Here is a 14,758-nt window from a genome sequence, read left to right as displayed (position 1 = left end):
TTTGAGTCCACCTGTGGTAAATTCAATTGATTGGACATGATTTGGAAAGGCACACACCTGTCTATATATGGTCCCACAGTTGACAGTGCATGTTAGCGCGGAAACCAAACCATGAGGTCGCAGGAATTGTCCGTAAAGCTCCGAGACAGGATTGTGTCGAGGCACAGATCTGGGGAAGGGTACCAAAAACTTTCTGCAGCTTTGAAGGTCGCCAAGAACACATTGGCCTCCATTCTTAAATGGAAGAAGTTTGGAACCACCAAGACTCTTCCTAGAGCTGGCCGTCTGGCCAAACTGAGCAATCAGTGGAGAAGGGTCTTGGTCAGGGAAGTGACCAAAAACCCGATGGTCACTCTGACAGAGCTCCAGAGTTCCTCTAGTGTAGTAATGCAGAGATGGTAGTCCTTCTGGAAGGTTCTTCCATCTCCACAATCAGGCCTTTATGGTAGAGTGGCCAGAGGGAAGCCACTCATCAGTAAAAGGCACATGATATCCCGCTTGGAGTTTTCCAAAAGGCACCCAAAGGACTCTGACCATGAGAAACAAGATTCTCTGGTCTGATGAAACCAAGATTGAACTATTTGGCTTGAATGCCATGTGTCACGTCTGGAGGAAACCTGGCTCCATCCATACGGTGAAGCATGGTGGTGGCCGCATCATGATGTGGAGATGTTTTTCAGCTGCAAGGACTGGGAGACTAATCAGGATCGAGGGAAAGATTAACTGAGAAAAGTACAGAGAGATCCTTGATGAAAACCTGCTTCAGAAAGCACAAAAATTCAGACTGGGGCGAAGGTTCACCTTCCAACAGGACATCGACCCTAAGCACACAGCCAAATCAATGCATGAGTGGCTTCTGAATGTCCTTGAGTGGCCCAGCCAGAGCCAAGACTTGAACCCGATTGAACATCTCTGGAAAGACCTGAAAATAGCTGTGCAACAACGCTCTCCATCCAGAGCACTTTTTTGCTTGTCCTGTCTGTTCTTGAGAGGATGTGCAGTGAAGAATGGGAGAAACTCCCCAAATACAGGTGTGCCAAGCTTGTAACATCATACCCAAGAAGACTCGAGGCTGTAATCGATGCCAAAGGTGCTTCAAGAAAGTGCTGAGTATGGGTTTGAATGCTTATGCAAACATTTCTAAAAACCTGTTTTTGCTTTGTCATTATGGGGTATTGTGTGTAGATTGACGAGGGGAAAAAACAATTTAATCATTTTTAGAAAAGGGCTGTAACATAATAAATGTGGGAAAAGTCAAGGGGTCTGAATACTTTCCTAATGCACTGTAACTCTGTAAAATCTTTGAAATGGTTGTGTTTATATTTTTGTTCAGTGCAGTTATCACAAAATGTAAACTCAGCAAAAAAAGAAACGTTCTCTCACTGTCAACTGCGTTTATTTTCAGAAAATTGAACACGTGTAAACATTTGTATGAACGTAACACGATTCAACAACTGAGACATAAACTGAACAGGTTCCACAGACATGTGACTAACAGAAATTGAATAATGTGTCCCTGAACAAAGGGGGGTCAAAATTAAAAGTAACAGTCAGTATCTGGTGTGGCAACCAGCTGCATTAAGTACTGCAGTGCATCTCCTCCTTATGGACTGCACCAGATTTGACAGTTCTTGCTGTGAGATGTTACCCCGCTCTTCCACCAAGGCACCTGCAAGTTCCCGGACATTTTGGGGGGGAATGTCCCTAGCCCTCAGCCTCCGATCCAACAGGTCCCAGACATGCTCAATGGGATTGAGATCCGGGCTCTTCGCTGGCCATGGCAGAACACTGATATTCCTATCTTGCAAGAAATCACGCACAGAACGAGCAGTATGGCTAGTGGCATTGTCATGCTGGAGGGTCATGTCAGGATGAGCCTGCAGGAAGAGTACCACATGATGGAGGAGGATGTCTTCCCTGTAACGCACAGCGTTGCGATTGCCTGCAATGACACCAAGCTCAGTCCCATGGTGCTGTGACACATCGCCCCAGATCATGATGGACCCTCCACCTCCAAATCGATCCCGCTCCAGAGTACAGGCCTCAATGTACCGCTCATTCTTTCGACGATAATTGCGAATCCGACCATCACCCCTGGTGAGACAAAACCGCGACTCGTCAGTGAAGAGCACTTTTTTGCTTGTCCTGTCTGTTCCATCGGCGGTGGGTTTATGCCCATAGGCAACGTTGTTGCCGGTGATGTCTGGTGAGGACCTGCCTCACAACAGGTCTACAAGCCCTCAGTCCAGCCTCTCTCAGCCTATTGCAGGCAGTCTGTGCACTGATTGAGGGATTGTGCTTTCCTGGTGTAACTCTGGCAGTTGTTTTTGCCATTCTGTACTTTTCCATTAGGTGTGATGTTTGGATGTACCGATCCTGTGCAGGTGTTGTTACACGTGGTCTGCAACTGCGAGGATGATCAGCTGTCCGTCCTGTCTCCCTGTAGCGCTGTCTTAGGCGTCTCACAGCACGGACATTGCAATTTATTGCCCTGGCCACATCTGCAGTCCTCATGCCTCCTTGCAGCATGCCTAAGGCACGTTCATGCAGATGAGCAGGGACCCTGGGCATCTTTCGTTTCTTGTTTTTCAGAGTCAGTAGAAAAGCCTCTTTAGTTAGTGTCCTCAGTTTTCATAATTGTGATCTTAATTTCCTACCATCTGTAAGTTGTTAGTCTCTTTTTGAATATATTTGTTTTATTTCACCTTTATTTGAACTTGTAGGCCAGTTGAGAACAAGTTCTCATTTACAACTGACCTGGCCAAGATAAAGCAAAGCAGTGCGACAAAAACAATGACACGGAGTTACTCATGGGATAAACAAACGTACAGTCAATAACACAATATAAAAATCTGTATACAGTGTGTGCAAATGAAGTAAGGAGGTAAGTCAATATAGAGGGCAATAGTGGTGAAGTAATTACAATTTAGCAATTTACACTGGAGTAATATATGTGCAGATGAGGATGTGCAAGTAGAAATACTGGTGTGCAAAAGAGCAGAAAAAACAATATGGGGTTGAGGTAGGTAGTTGGTTGGATGTGCTATTTACAGATGGGCTGTGTACAGCTGCAGTGATCGATAAGCTGCTCTGACAGCTGATGCTTAAAGTTAGTGAGGGAAATATAAGTCTCCAGCTTCAGCGATTTTTGCAATTCGTTCCAGTCATTGGCAGCAGAGAACTGGAAGGAAAGGTGGCCAAAGGAGGTATTGGCTTTGGGGATGACCAGTGAGATACCTGCTGGAGCGCGTGCTATGGGTGGGTGTTGTTATCGTGACCAGTGAGCTGAGATAAGGCGGAGCTTTACGTAGCATGGACTTTTATAGATGACCTGGAGCCAGTGGGTCTGGCAACGAATATGTAGCGAGGGCCAGCCAACTAGAGCATACAGGTCACAGTGGTGGGTGGTATAAGGGGCTTTGGTGACAAAATAGATGGCACTGAGATAGACAAGTAGAGTATTTGAAGCTATTTTGTAAATGACATCGCCGAAGTCGAGGATCGGTAGGATAGTCAGTTTTACGAGGGTATGTTTGGCGGCGTGAGTGAATGAGGCATTGTTGCGAAATATGAAGCCGATTCTAGATTTAATTTTGGATTGGAGATGTTTAATATGAGTCTGGAAGGAGAGTTTACAGTCTAGCCAGACACCAAGGTATTTGTAGTTGTCCACATATTCTCACAAGTCCCAACCGTCCAGAGTGGTGATGCTAGTCGCGCAGGCGGGTGCGGGCAGCAAATGGTTGAAAAGCATGCATTTGGTTTGACTAGCGTTTTAAGAGCAGTTGGAGGCCACAGTAGGAGTGCTTTTATGTTATTGAAGCTTGTTTGGAGGTTAGTTAACACAGTGTCCAAAGAAGGGCCAGATGTATACAGAGTGGTGTCGTCTGCGTAGAGGTGGATCGATTTATGATTTAGAGGTCGACCAATTATGATTTTTCAACTCCGATACCGATTATTGGAGGACCCAAAAAAGCCGCTGCCGATTAATCGGACGATTTTTTTGAAAATGTATTTGTAATAATGACAATTATTATTATATAATTATAACAATTTAAATAAATAAATAATAAATAAATAATGAAACATGTTCAATTTGGTTTAAATAATGCAAAAACAAAGTGTTGGAGAAGAAAGTAAAAGTGCAATATGTGCGATGTAAGAAAGCTAACGTTTAAGTTCCTTGCTCAGAACATGAGAACATATGAAAGCTGGTGGTTAACAACAATATTCCCAGGTAAGAAGTTTTAGGTTGTAGTTATTATAGGAATTATAGGACTATTTCTCTCTATACAATTTGTATTTCATATACGTAACTGACTTGCCTGGTTAAATAAAGGTGTAAAAAAAAAAGGCCTAGTCGGTGTCCCAAAATACCGATTTCCGATTGTTATGAAAACAACTTGAAATCGCCCCTAATTAATCGGCCAACCTCTAGTTAACACAGTGTCCAAAGAAGGGCCAGATGTATACGGAATGGAGTCGTCTGCGTAGAGGTGGATCAGGGAATCACCCACAGCAAGAGTGGCGTCGTTGATATGTACTTTAATCAGGAGAACAGTTTTCAGTTGTGCTAACTAACATACTTGCAAAAGGGTTTTCTAATGATCAATTATCCTTTTAAAATGATAAACTTAGATTAGCTAACACAACGTGCCATTGGAACTCAGGAGTGATGGTTGCTGATAATGGGCCTCTGTACGCCTATGTAGATATTCCACAAAAAAATCAGCAGTTTCCAGCTACAATAGTCATTTACAACATTAACTATGTCTACACTGTATTTCTTACTGCATCTTATCAATTTGATGTTCTTTATAAAATGTGCTTTTCTTTCAAAACAAGGACATTTCTAAGTGACCACCCCAAACCTTTGAACGGTAGTGTATGTCTCATTTGCATATCTTGTTACATTATGTGTCTATATTCAACAGGTAAAGGTTACTTTTGATATAGGCCTATATAAAGAGAAATAATTACCTATTAGGGTGTGGTGCCTGTCCTTGTATACTATTCACACTACCTGTAAATATTCAATCCTAAGGAACTAGAGCTGGGCGATATGGCCAAAATATCATATCACAATATTTTTCATATGACGGTTTTTTATGTTTTTTAAATATAAAAAAACCCATCTATATATAAAGTTCTAAATATGCTTTGAGTAGATCATAAAAGAGAAGTCTGATGTTTGCTGTGGTAAAGCTGTCAGCATTTCACTGCACCTTTTAAACTTGCTGTAAATTGTGTACGTGGCAAATACATTTGATTTGAACGGATTCTGTTTGAAGAATATTTTCTGCTGGGTATTTTGCAATTATCTGTGCCAGGTCTTGTGGAACCTCCGTTAGGTGCATGCCTGTAATCGTTAATTGAAGAGGGGGAAATAGCTTAACATTGTCAGGGCCGCCTGGTGGGCTAAATGTGCAGCAGTAGCTCAACGCACCGTCATAAAAACTACATTCAAAAGTTTGATGTTTTATTAAGTTAAGAATTTCGAATGCCATGGTATATCCTTGTATGTAACAATGGCACATGGATAATTGGATTGAATTTAGACAGCTTTTTCATTGTTAAAATAAGCCCATTTTTTTTCTCTCTCAAATTAACACACAACAAGTGATTGAATACCGTTGGTATTTTCGATAAACTGTTGCCATCCCTCGCTTATACCACTGTACGTGAACACTTACGTTTGACATTTTCTCTATCTTTTTTTCCCACTGGAGAATGACCATATCTTTCCAATTCTGTGCACGTTATTTTATAGTTTTGACAGATGAAATGTATATTTAACGACATCACCAGCTGTGTCAATGCGCCCTTGTTGCAAGGCTACATAATGTGGATAGAAACTTGCTGCTGCTTACATACATGGTCACGTTGAGTGTTCATTAAACCTGTAACCTTATGTTATGGACAGAGACCTTATTCTCTGTGTGTTATGTGATGTGTTTGTGAGAGCCTGTGTGTCATTCTGCCTGTGTAGGTCAAATGTATCTGTCACATGCAGAGAGCAGCAAAATGGGCATAGCTGAAAGTCAACGGCCTGTGACACTGGCCCGCCCCCCCTTCTATCAGGCACTCCCCTCATTCACCTAGGCACTCAGCCACAGCCACCACACCCCAATGTCTCTGTTTCGCTCTTTCTATCCTAAAATGTGTTCGTAGTTAAAAAATGTGTCAAACAGCAACTCTGATGGTTTGTTCTATCCAGGTATTGCAGTCTGTTGGGTCAGAATGGGAGGAATCCTGATACTGGTCATTTTAGGAAAGCTCACCATTGGTGATTTTCTATTGGTCATTCAAGCTCTACTGTAGACGTCCTTGCATTGGCAGAAGTAGGTATCATTAGGACCGCTAACCAGTTTAAAGACTAGGGCCGGTGTCTAAACAAGGATTTTATCATGCCAGTTTTTGGTTGCGTACATGAGGCTGTGGCTGTTGTGACCCATCTGTCTCTTTGAATCAGCTGTTCCATCATCATGTGTCATCTCTAAGGGTATAAGGTTATATGTGCGTCTGTATGTAAGGTTATTTGTGTGTCTGTTTTCAGGGTAAAATGTGTGTGTGTGTGTGTGTGTTTGTGCATGTTTCAGGGGTATAATGTCATGTGCCTTTTCTTATTTTAGATCTGAGAAGAAAAAGGTATCTTCTAGTCCAGTGCTGTAGCGACTCCAGACCAACCATGTGATCGGTAAGTGCTTACCTCTGCTCTGTACTAATCAGTGTGATTTACAGCCAGTCCCAAATTGACCCCTAAACCCTTCCACTCCTAGGCACATGAGAAATATAGCGCCACTGATAGGCTAGGTGGAATTTTCTCCATGTAACATTTCTCCAATCATTCATTTCAGACAGACACAAGGACCTAGGGTACACAAGTACCTTTGGAATTGAATAAATAGAACACTCCAAAGGTTTACTAATGTAATGTCTTCTGTTTTGTAACCAGTTAGAGCATCCGATGTAGCTGTCATGAGGTACGTCCACAACCGAACCCGGCGGAAAGCTCAGCTCAGAAAGGACCCGTTGACAACCGCTGGCCTTTGACACAGGATCCTCTCCGTGACTCTCGTAACAAACCCTCTCCCCTAGTGGGCACACAGACCTCTGCCATCACCACAGTGTCTCCTCACAGAGTGGACCTTCATCCTACACCACACTCCTCATCCTCCCACATAGTCGGCTAGACAGGAGGTAAGGTTGGGCTGTGTGCTGCTGCGCTTCAGGGATGGAGGCTGTGGACTTATTTTGCTTCAGGCCATGTACTGTAATTTCACTGCTAATCTAGTTTTATCTGGCAGGTTAATTCACAAATGTCTACCTCACGATTAAAAGGCCCCTCTCCACCACTGCGACCCTGAACAGGCTACAAGATGACTTCCAGCATAGGCGGGTGAGTCAGTCCACCAATCTCCTCCTACCCCTGAGAGAAATAAATATCCTACCTTACCTGCTCATCAAACTGGTAACCTAGACGCTGTCTCTGAAATCACCTGTGGTTAAAAATCCTTAACCGAGGAGTATTTTTTTAATCTTCATCTGTACTTCACCTTGGCTGCACAGAGTCCCCATTTCAAGCAACATTTTGGTGGACCTTTAGGTGTGTGTGACTGACCTGTGTGTGGGTGGACACTGTGGCTTGGCACCTGTTTTAACTGGCTGGCTAGCTGAGTGACAGCGGAAGTGTCCCTGTATCCTACCAGCACGGGATCTCCCGCCTTAACCCCAGGATTAGTATACCACTCAGCCCCGCTCCATTTTGAGTGGGTGGTGTTTTTCTCTGTGTGTGTGTGTGTGTGTGTGTGTGTGTGTGTGTGTGCCGTCTTATGCAAGGGAGGGGCCTCTGTTGGGAACCACTGAACTCCCCCTCTACTGTCATGTGGGTTGTCTAATAATCCGACTTAATGTGTTTAGATATCAGGAAAGGTATGTTGCTGTAAATGAGAATGTGTTCTCAGTCAACTTACCTGGTAAAATAAGTAGTGAGTGGAGTTACAAACTATACTAAACAAGATAAATGTCTTACCTGTGCTGTTTTCCACACACATAGCTACGTTTAGCCTACTTGGACACCGGCTTCCCCACATTTCCCACTCTCCCACGCTGAAAAGCCTGATCCCCCAGGGCTCTTTTCACAGGCTCTATTTCCCTATGTGGGAGCATTGCAAACCGTAGGGTTGGGATGTTTTATCTGGTAACATCTACATTGAACAACACAGCAGCTTTTCGTCATGCTTTGTTATTTCTGTATAGCTAAAAATGTATGATGAAGTTGGCTCTTTTACACTGGGGTCAATGGCAAGGAATGTTTGTTTTCGTGAAGTTGTGGTTGAGGGGAATTCCTTATTATTATGTGAATATCGACTCTCATTTCAAATTCTGCATCCTATGAGATGTGTCCAATTCAAATTCATTGTTTGAAATGAATTAAATTCAGATATTCCAAATTGACCCCAACCCTGGTATACTGTCCCACCAGGCAGGGATATACTATATCTTGCCTGGTTGTCATTGTAAATGAGAAATGGTTCTTAATGAACTTGCCTTGTTAAATACACTGCCTTCAGAAAGTATTCACATCCCTTTACTTATGTCACATTTTGTTGTGTAACAGCCTGGATTTAAAATGGATTACATTTAGATGTTTTTGTCACTGGCCTACTAACAATAAGCCCATAATGTCTTTTGAAATGTTTATATTTATTTATAAAAAATAACAAGCTGAAATGCATATAAAATAAGTATTCAACCCTTTTGTTTTGGCAAATCTAAATACGTTCAGGAGTAAAAATGTGCATGACAAGTCACATAATACATTTCTTGGGCTCAATCCTTGTGCAATAATAGATTTTTGAATGACTACCTCATCTCTGTACCGCACACCTGTAAGGTCCCTCAGTCGAGCACTGAATTTCACAGATTCAACCACAAAGACCAGGGAGGTTTTCCAATGCCTTGCAAGAAGGGGAGCTATTGGTAGATGGGTTTAAAAAAAACATTGAATGTCTCTTTGAGCATGGTGAAGTTATTAAATACACTTTGGATGGTTATCAATACACCCAGTCGCTACAAAGATACAGCCGTCCTTCCTAACTCAGCTGCAGGAGAGGAAGGAAACCGCTCCGAGATTTCACCATGAGGCCAAAGTTGACTTTAAAACAGTTCCAGAGTTTAATGGCTGTACTAACCTAATTGACAAAGTGAAAAGAAGGAAGCCTGTGTCGTGTCTTTGGCATCATTAAAAGTGAACTGTTATTTTATCAAATCAATTTTCTGTAATTTTTGTTAGGTGAATAAACTAATCATGTAAATGTAATTAACTAGGAAGTCGGGGCACCAAGGAAGATCTTCCGATTACGAAGTTATAATTTTCCTAATATAACTCTTCAGATATTTTAATATCTGATTAATTTGTCTACTAATTATAGAATTATTCTTTACCTAACGTTAGTCTCATTGCAAACCTCGTACATTGTTGGTTATCTGCACGAACCCAGCCTTTACTATGGATCATCCATACACCAATTGTCTTAATCATTTATTTACTAACTAACTAAATAGTCACAGAAATGCATAAACAAACAGTTATGGTTACAAGGAAACCTCCCGGGAGGTTCCCTAGTGGGCTAAGCCGGTATGACAGCTTGGTCGACAAAGAGAAGTGGGTGTGGACTGAGAACAGGCGGAAAAGAACAGAGGGCTCACTACACACAGTACTACTATAATTATATTAATTGAAATGCTAATCCTTTGCACATGAACGCTCACTCATTCGGGAATAATTGTAATCAATATATATATATTTACACCCAGTGTGTCGTCGTGATCTCTGTTGGAATCATCAGTTCTTCTGTAGGAGAGTCAGTTCATCATCGTCTCTCTCTCTACTTCCCTGAAAATCAAAATCTATCTTGGTTAGAATGGATACTCCAGAGTACCATTCAGAAATTATTCTCATAGATTAGATGTTTCGGCGGTTGTCGGTCTTCGCATCCCAGGTTGACATAATTTCTAGCTGCAGACTAGTAATTATTATCTAAGATTTGCTCTTAGTCTGTAGGGATCGATAGTCTCAGAGTTTAACCATTTCCAGCCGTGTAGCCAATGCTGTACGTGGTATGGTTAGGAATTCAGCAACCATTACAACCTTACGTTATACTGAGATTTTTGTGGTCTGAAGAGGATTTCCTCAGGAGGGGTTTTTATTCGTAACAATAGAAAAGTAGGTTCTATGACGCCAGATAATGTCTGTGCTCACGGGGGCGGGCCAATGACTTAGTTAAACTTTAAAGGGAATACAATTCTCTCACATTAAAGGTTTAACATCACATTACATAATTTCACAAATAGTTTCATCTTTGCTCATTCATTTTATACAATAATTAGATGCAAACCCCATAATTGAGAAATGTACACATTCAGAGATAGTTATGTGTGTTTCCTGTCCTCTCTGAGGTCACCAAATGAAACATACTCATCATACCCGTCCCTTAAGTGTCCACGGAACATTCCCACCTTCTCACAAGTGGATATTTTGTTTCAAATGTCCATTTTGGGGATTTAGGAGTTTGCCATGTGAAATCCCTTTGTTCTCTCTCTGTGTCTCTCTTTCTGCATGGCCAGGGGGAGAGAGTCTCCACCAGGAATTTGAGAGAGAGAAAGAGAGAGGTCATGACACCTGTACAGAATAAAAAATTGTCCAAAACATGCATCCTGTTTGCAACAAGACACTAAAGTAATACTGCAAATACTGGCAAAGCTATTGACTTTTTGTCCTTTTTTGTCCTGAATAAGTTTTCAGTTTGGGGCAAATCCATTACAATGCATTACTGAGTACCACTCTCCACATTTTCAAGCATAGTGGTGGGGATGCTTGTAGTCATTAGGGACGGGGAGTTTTTCAGAATAAAAAAAATAAACGGAATGGAGCTAAGCACAAGCAAAATCTTAGAGGAAAACCTGGTTCAGTCCGCTTTCCACCAGACACTGGGAGATGAATTCACCTTTCAGCAGGACAATAACCTAAAACACAAGGCCAAATCTACACTGGCGTTGCTTACCAAGAAGACAGTGAATGTCCCTGAGTGGTCGAGTTACAGTTTTGACTTAAATCTACTTGAAAATCTATTCACACTTTGACCCTCTTTGGTCGCTACTTAAAGAAATAAATGTTAAGGATTTGTGAGGATCGAAAACACAAAGACCAGCACAACTGCTATAAAAATACCTTTTGTCAAAAGTCTGTCGTTAGTTTGTGAAAGGTATGTTGATAGTTTGTCTCAAGTATTTTGACGGTGGTTGTGTTTGTAAGTATCATTTTTGTGAGCATCCATCTTACTCATTGTCCCTTGGTTTCAGAGGAGAATAGTGTTTTGCTGCCACACGGTCCTCTGTAGCTCCACCTCCTGCAAGGCAGAGGTTAGAGCTGGCCACACACTATTAACACCAGCTTAAATACACAATCCTCACATTTTACATGGCACCACAATAAAACACTGCCAGCTTTAGGTGGCCTAATTTAATAGTGCACTATGGGTGGAGTTTAATTTATTCATGTGGCATCTTTATGGGCAATTTGTTATTGATCTGATGCCTCCAGCAAGCTGGAATGTAAATATCAGTTTGCATTTCTTCGGAGTCCCATTCATTCTCATATGAGAGCAAACACCATTAGGGTTCATGATAAGCCAGAGCCTGGCTGTACTTATCTGTCAGTGGATGTGTGCTTGTTTTTACTGTATCTTTATTGCAGCATTTGTTGTTTTGATATTAAACCATCAGGTTTCTACACTGTTGATGTTAATGGCTTCATCTAAAAATATCTTTGGTGAGTGTAATTTGAAGCTGATTTGATCGTAGCAATTCTGGGGTTAAAAACACACACACTCACACAAAACATTAATCTCATACTCACACAGCATGCACCAAAATGCATAAGGGCAAATATTGGGATAGATGCACACATACAGAAAGCGTGCCAGTGTACCTCATTCCACAGAATGGCACGTGCTTAGATCAGCACGCATTTGCATTAGCATGATTTTCCCCCTCCAAGGAATTTTTTTATTTATTTCACCTTTATTTAACCAGGTAGGCTAGTTGAGAACAAGTTCTCATTTGCAACTGCGACCTGGCCAAGATAAAGCATAGCAGTGTGAACAGACAACACAGAGTTACACATGGAGTAAACAATTAACAAGTCAATAACACAGTAGGAAAAAAAGGGGAGTCTATATACATTGTGTGCAAAAGGCATGAGGTGGTAGGCGAATAATTACAATTTTGCAGATTAATAACACTGGAGTGATAAATGATCAGATGGTAATGTACAGGTAGAGATATTGGTGTGCAAAAGAGCAGAAAAGTAAATAAATAAAAACAGTATGGGGATGAGGTAGGTAAAAATGGGTGGTCTATTTACCGATAGACTATGTACAGCTGCAGCGATCGGTTAACTGCTCAGATAGCAGATGTTTGAAGTTGGTGAGGGAGATAAAAGTCTCCAACTTCAGCGATTTTTGCAATTCGTTCCAGTCACAGGCAGCAGAGAACTGGAACGAAAGGCGGCCGATTGAGGTGTTAGCTTTAGGGATGATCAGTGAGATACACCTGCTGGAGTGCATGCTACGGATGGGTGTTGCCATCGTGACCAGTGAACTGAGATAAGGCGGAGCTTTACCTAGCATGGACTTGTAGATGACCTGGAGCCAGTGGGTCTGGCGACGGATATGTAGCGAGGGCCAGCCGACGAGAGCATACAAGTCGCAGTGGTGGGTGGTATAAGGTGCTTTAGTGACAAAACGGATGGCACTGTGATAAACTGCATCCAGTTTGCTGAGTAGAGTGTTGGAAGCAATTTTGTAGATGACATCGCCGAAGTCGAGGATCGGTAGGATAGTCAGTTTTACTAGGGTATGTTTGGCGGCGTGAGTGAAGGAGGCTTTGTTGCGGAATAGAAAGCCGACTCTTGATTTGATTTTCGATTGGAGATGTTTGATATGAGTCTGGAATGAGAGTTTACAGTCTAGCCAGACACCTAGGTACTTATAGATGTCCACATATTCAAGGTCGGAACCATCCAGGGTGGTGATGCTGGTCAGGCGTGCGGGGGCAGGCAGCGAACGGTTGAAAAGCATGCATTTGGTTTTACTAGCGTTTAAGAGCAGTTGGAGGCCACGGAAGGAGTGTTGTATGGCATTGAAGCTCGTTTGGAGGTTAGATAGCACAGTGTCCAAGGACGGGCCGGAAGTATATAGAATGGTGTCGTCTGCGTAGAGGTGGATCAGGGAATCGCCCGCAGCAAGAGCAACATCATTGATATATACAGAGAAAAGAGTCGGCCTGAGGATTGAACCATATGGCACCCCCATAGAGACTGCCAGAGGACCGGACAGCATGCCCTCCGATTTGACACACTGAACTCTGTCTGCAAAGTAATTGGTGAACCAGGCAAGGCAGTCATCCGAAAAACCGAGGCTACTGAGTCTGCCGATAAGAATATGGTGATTGACAGAGTCGAAAGCCTTGGCAAGGTCGATGAAGACAGCTGCACAGTACTGTCTTTTATTGATGGCGGTTATGATATCGTTTAGTACCTTGAGCATGGCTGAGGTGCACCCGTGGCCGGCTCGGAAACCAGATTGCACAGCGGAGAAGGTACGGTGGGATTCGAGATGGTCAGTGACCTGTTTGTTGACTTGGCTTTCGAAGACCTTAGATAGGCAGGGCAGGATGGATACAGGTCTGTAACAGTTTGGGTCCAGGGTGTCTCCCCCTTTGAAGAGGGGGATGACTGCGGCAGCTTTCCAATCCTTGGGGATCTCAGACGATATGAAAGAGAGGTTGAACAGGCTGGTAATAGGGGTTGCGACAATGGCGGCGGATTGTTTCAGAAATAGAGGGTCCAGATTGTCAAGCCCAGCTGATTTGTACGGGTCCAGGTTTTGCAGCTCTTTCAGAACATCTGCTATCTGGATTTGGGTAAAGGAGAACCTGGAGAGGCTTGGGCGAGTAGCTGCGGGGGGGAGCTGTTGGCCGAGGTTGGAGTAGCCAGGTGGAAGGCATGGCCAGCTGTTGAGAAATGCTTGTTGAAGTTTTCGATAATCATGGATTTATCGGTGGTGACCGTGTTACCTAGCCTCAGTGCAGTGGGCAGCTGGGAGGAGGTGCTCTTGTTCTCCATGGACTTCACAGTGTCCCAGAACTTTTTGGAGTTGGAGCTACAGGATGCAAAATTCTGCTTGAAGAATCTTGGTCAGTGATTTAATGAATGATTGTTGAATGGGAGGAAGTGTGGAGTGACAATATACCTCAGAAGTGACTCCGGTTGGCCAATAAACCTTTATGGTACTGGCTGGAAGGACTGAGGAGCACAGTGACCCCTCATCTTGACCATATCCACGCATGCTATGCATGTAGATGGACAGTCAAGCACTTTAAAATATTTTCTTGGAGGTGTACATATTAACATCTACTGCATGTACACACACGCACAGCTACATGCATATTGGCACGTATACACAGCTACATGCATATTGGCACGTATACACAGCTACATGCATATTGGCACAAATACACAGCGCCATAGGCTTCAATAGGTCTCATCCATGCTGACACACTGTACTTATGATTATTTTCTAACTGCAGGCAGAACATTGCCAATGCTACTTGTCAAGGGCCTAATAATGACAATTTGACGTACTTTAGTGATATCAGTCTTAGTCGGCTGAGTAAGCGAAAGGTTCTCCCTTCC

The 14,758-nt window shown here is 42.7% G+C and overlaps 1 protein-coding gene across 2 annotated transcripts in view; it reads left to right on the top strand.

Moving 5' to 3' along the window:
- clocka (clock circadian regulator a) overlaps positions 1-14,758 on the top strand; it is a 61,353-nt gene that overhangs the window by 25,055 nt on the left and 21,540 nt on the right. For both annotated transcript variants that reach the window (XM_024418877.2, XM_024418884.2), the window contains 3 exons: positions 6,633-6,697; positions 6,956-7,200; positions 7,308-7,399. In XM_024418877.2, coding sequence (XP_024274645.1) covers positions 7,380-7,399 — 20 coding nt within the window. In that variant the 5' untranslated portion in view covers positions 6,633-6,697; positions 6,956-7,200; positions 7,308-7,379. The remainder of the gene's footprint in view (positions 1-6,632; positions 6,698-6,955; positions 7,201-7,307; positions 7,400-14,758) is intronic.

This window comes from Oncorhynchus tshawytscha, linkage group LG01 (genome assembly GCF_018296145.1).
Source record: "Oncorhynchus tshawytscha isolate Ot180627B linkage group LG01, Otsh_v2.0, whole genome shotgun sequence".
NCBI lineage: Eukaryota > Metazoa > Chordata > Actinopteri > Salmoniformes > Salmonidae > Oncorhynchus > Oncorhynchus tshawytscha.
Note: the sequence above shows the minus strand (reverse complement) of the source record. Positions and strands in the feature narration are given on the sequence as shown.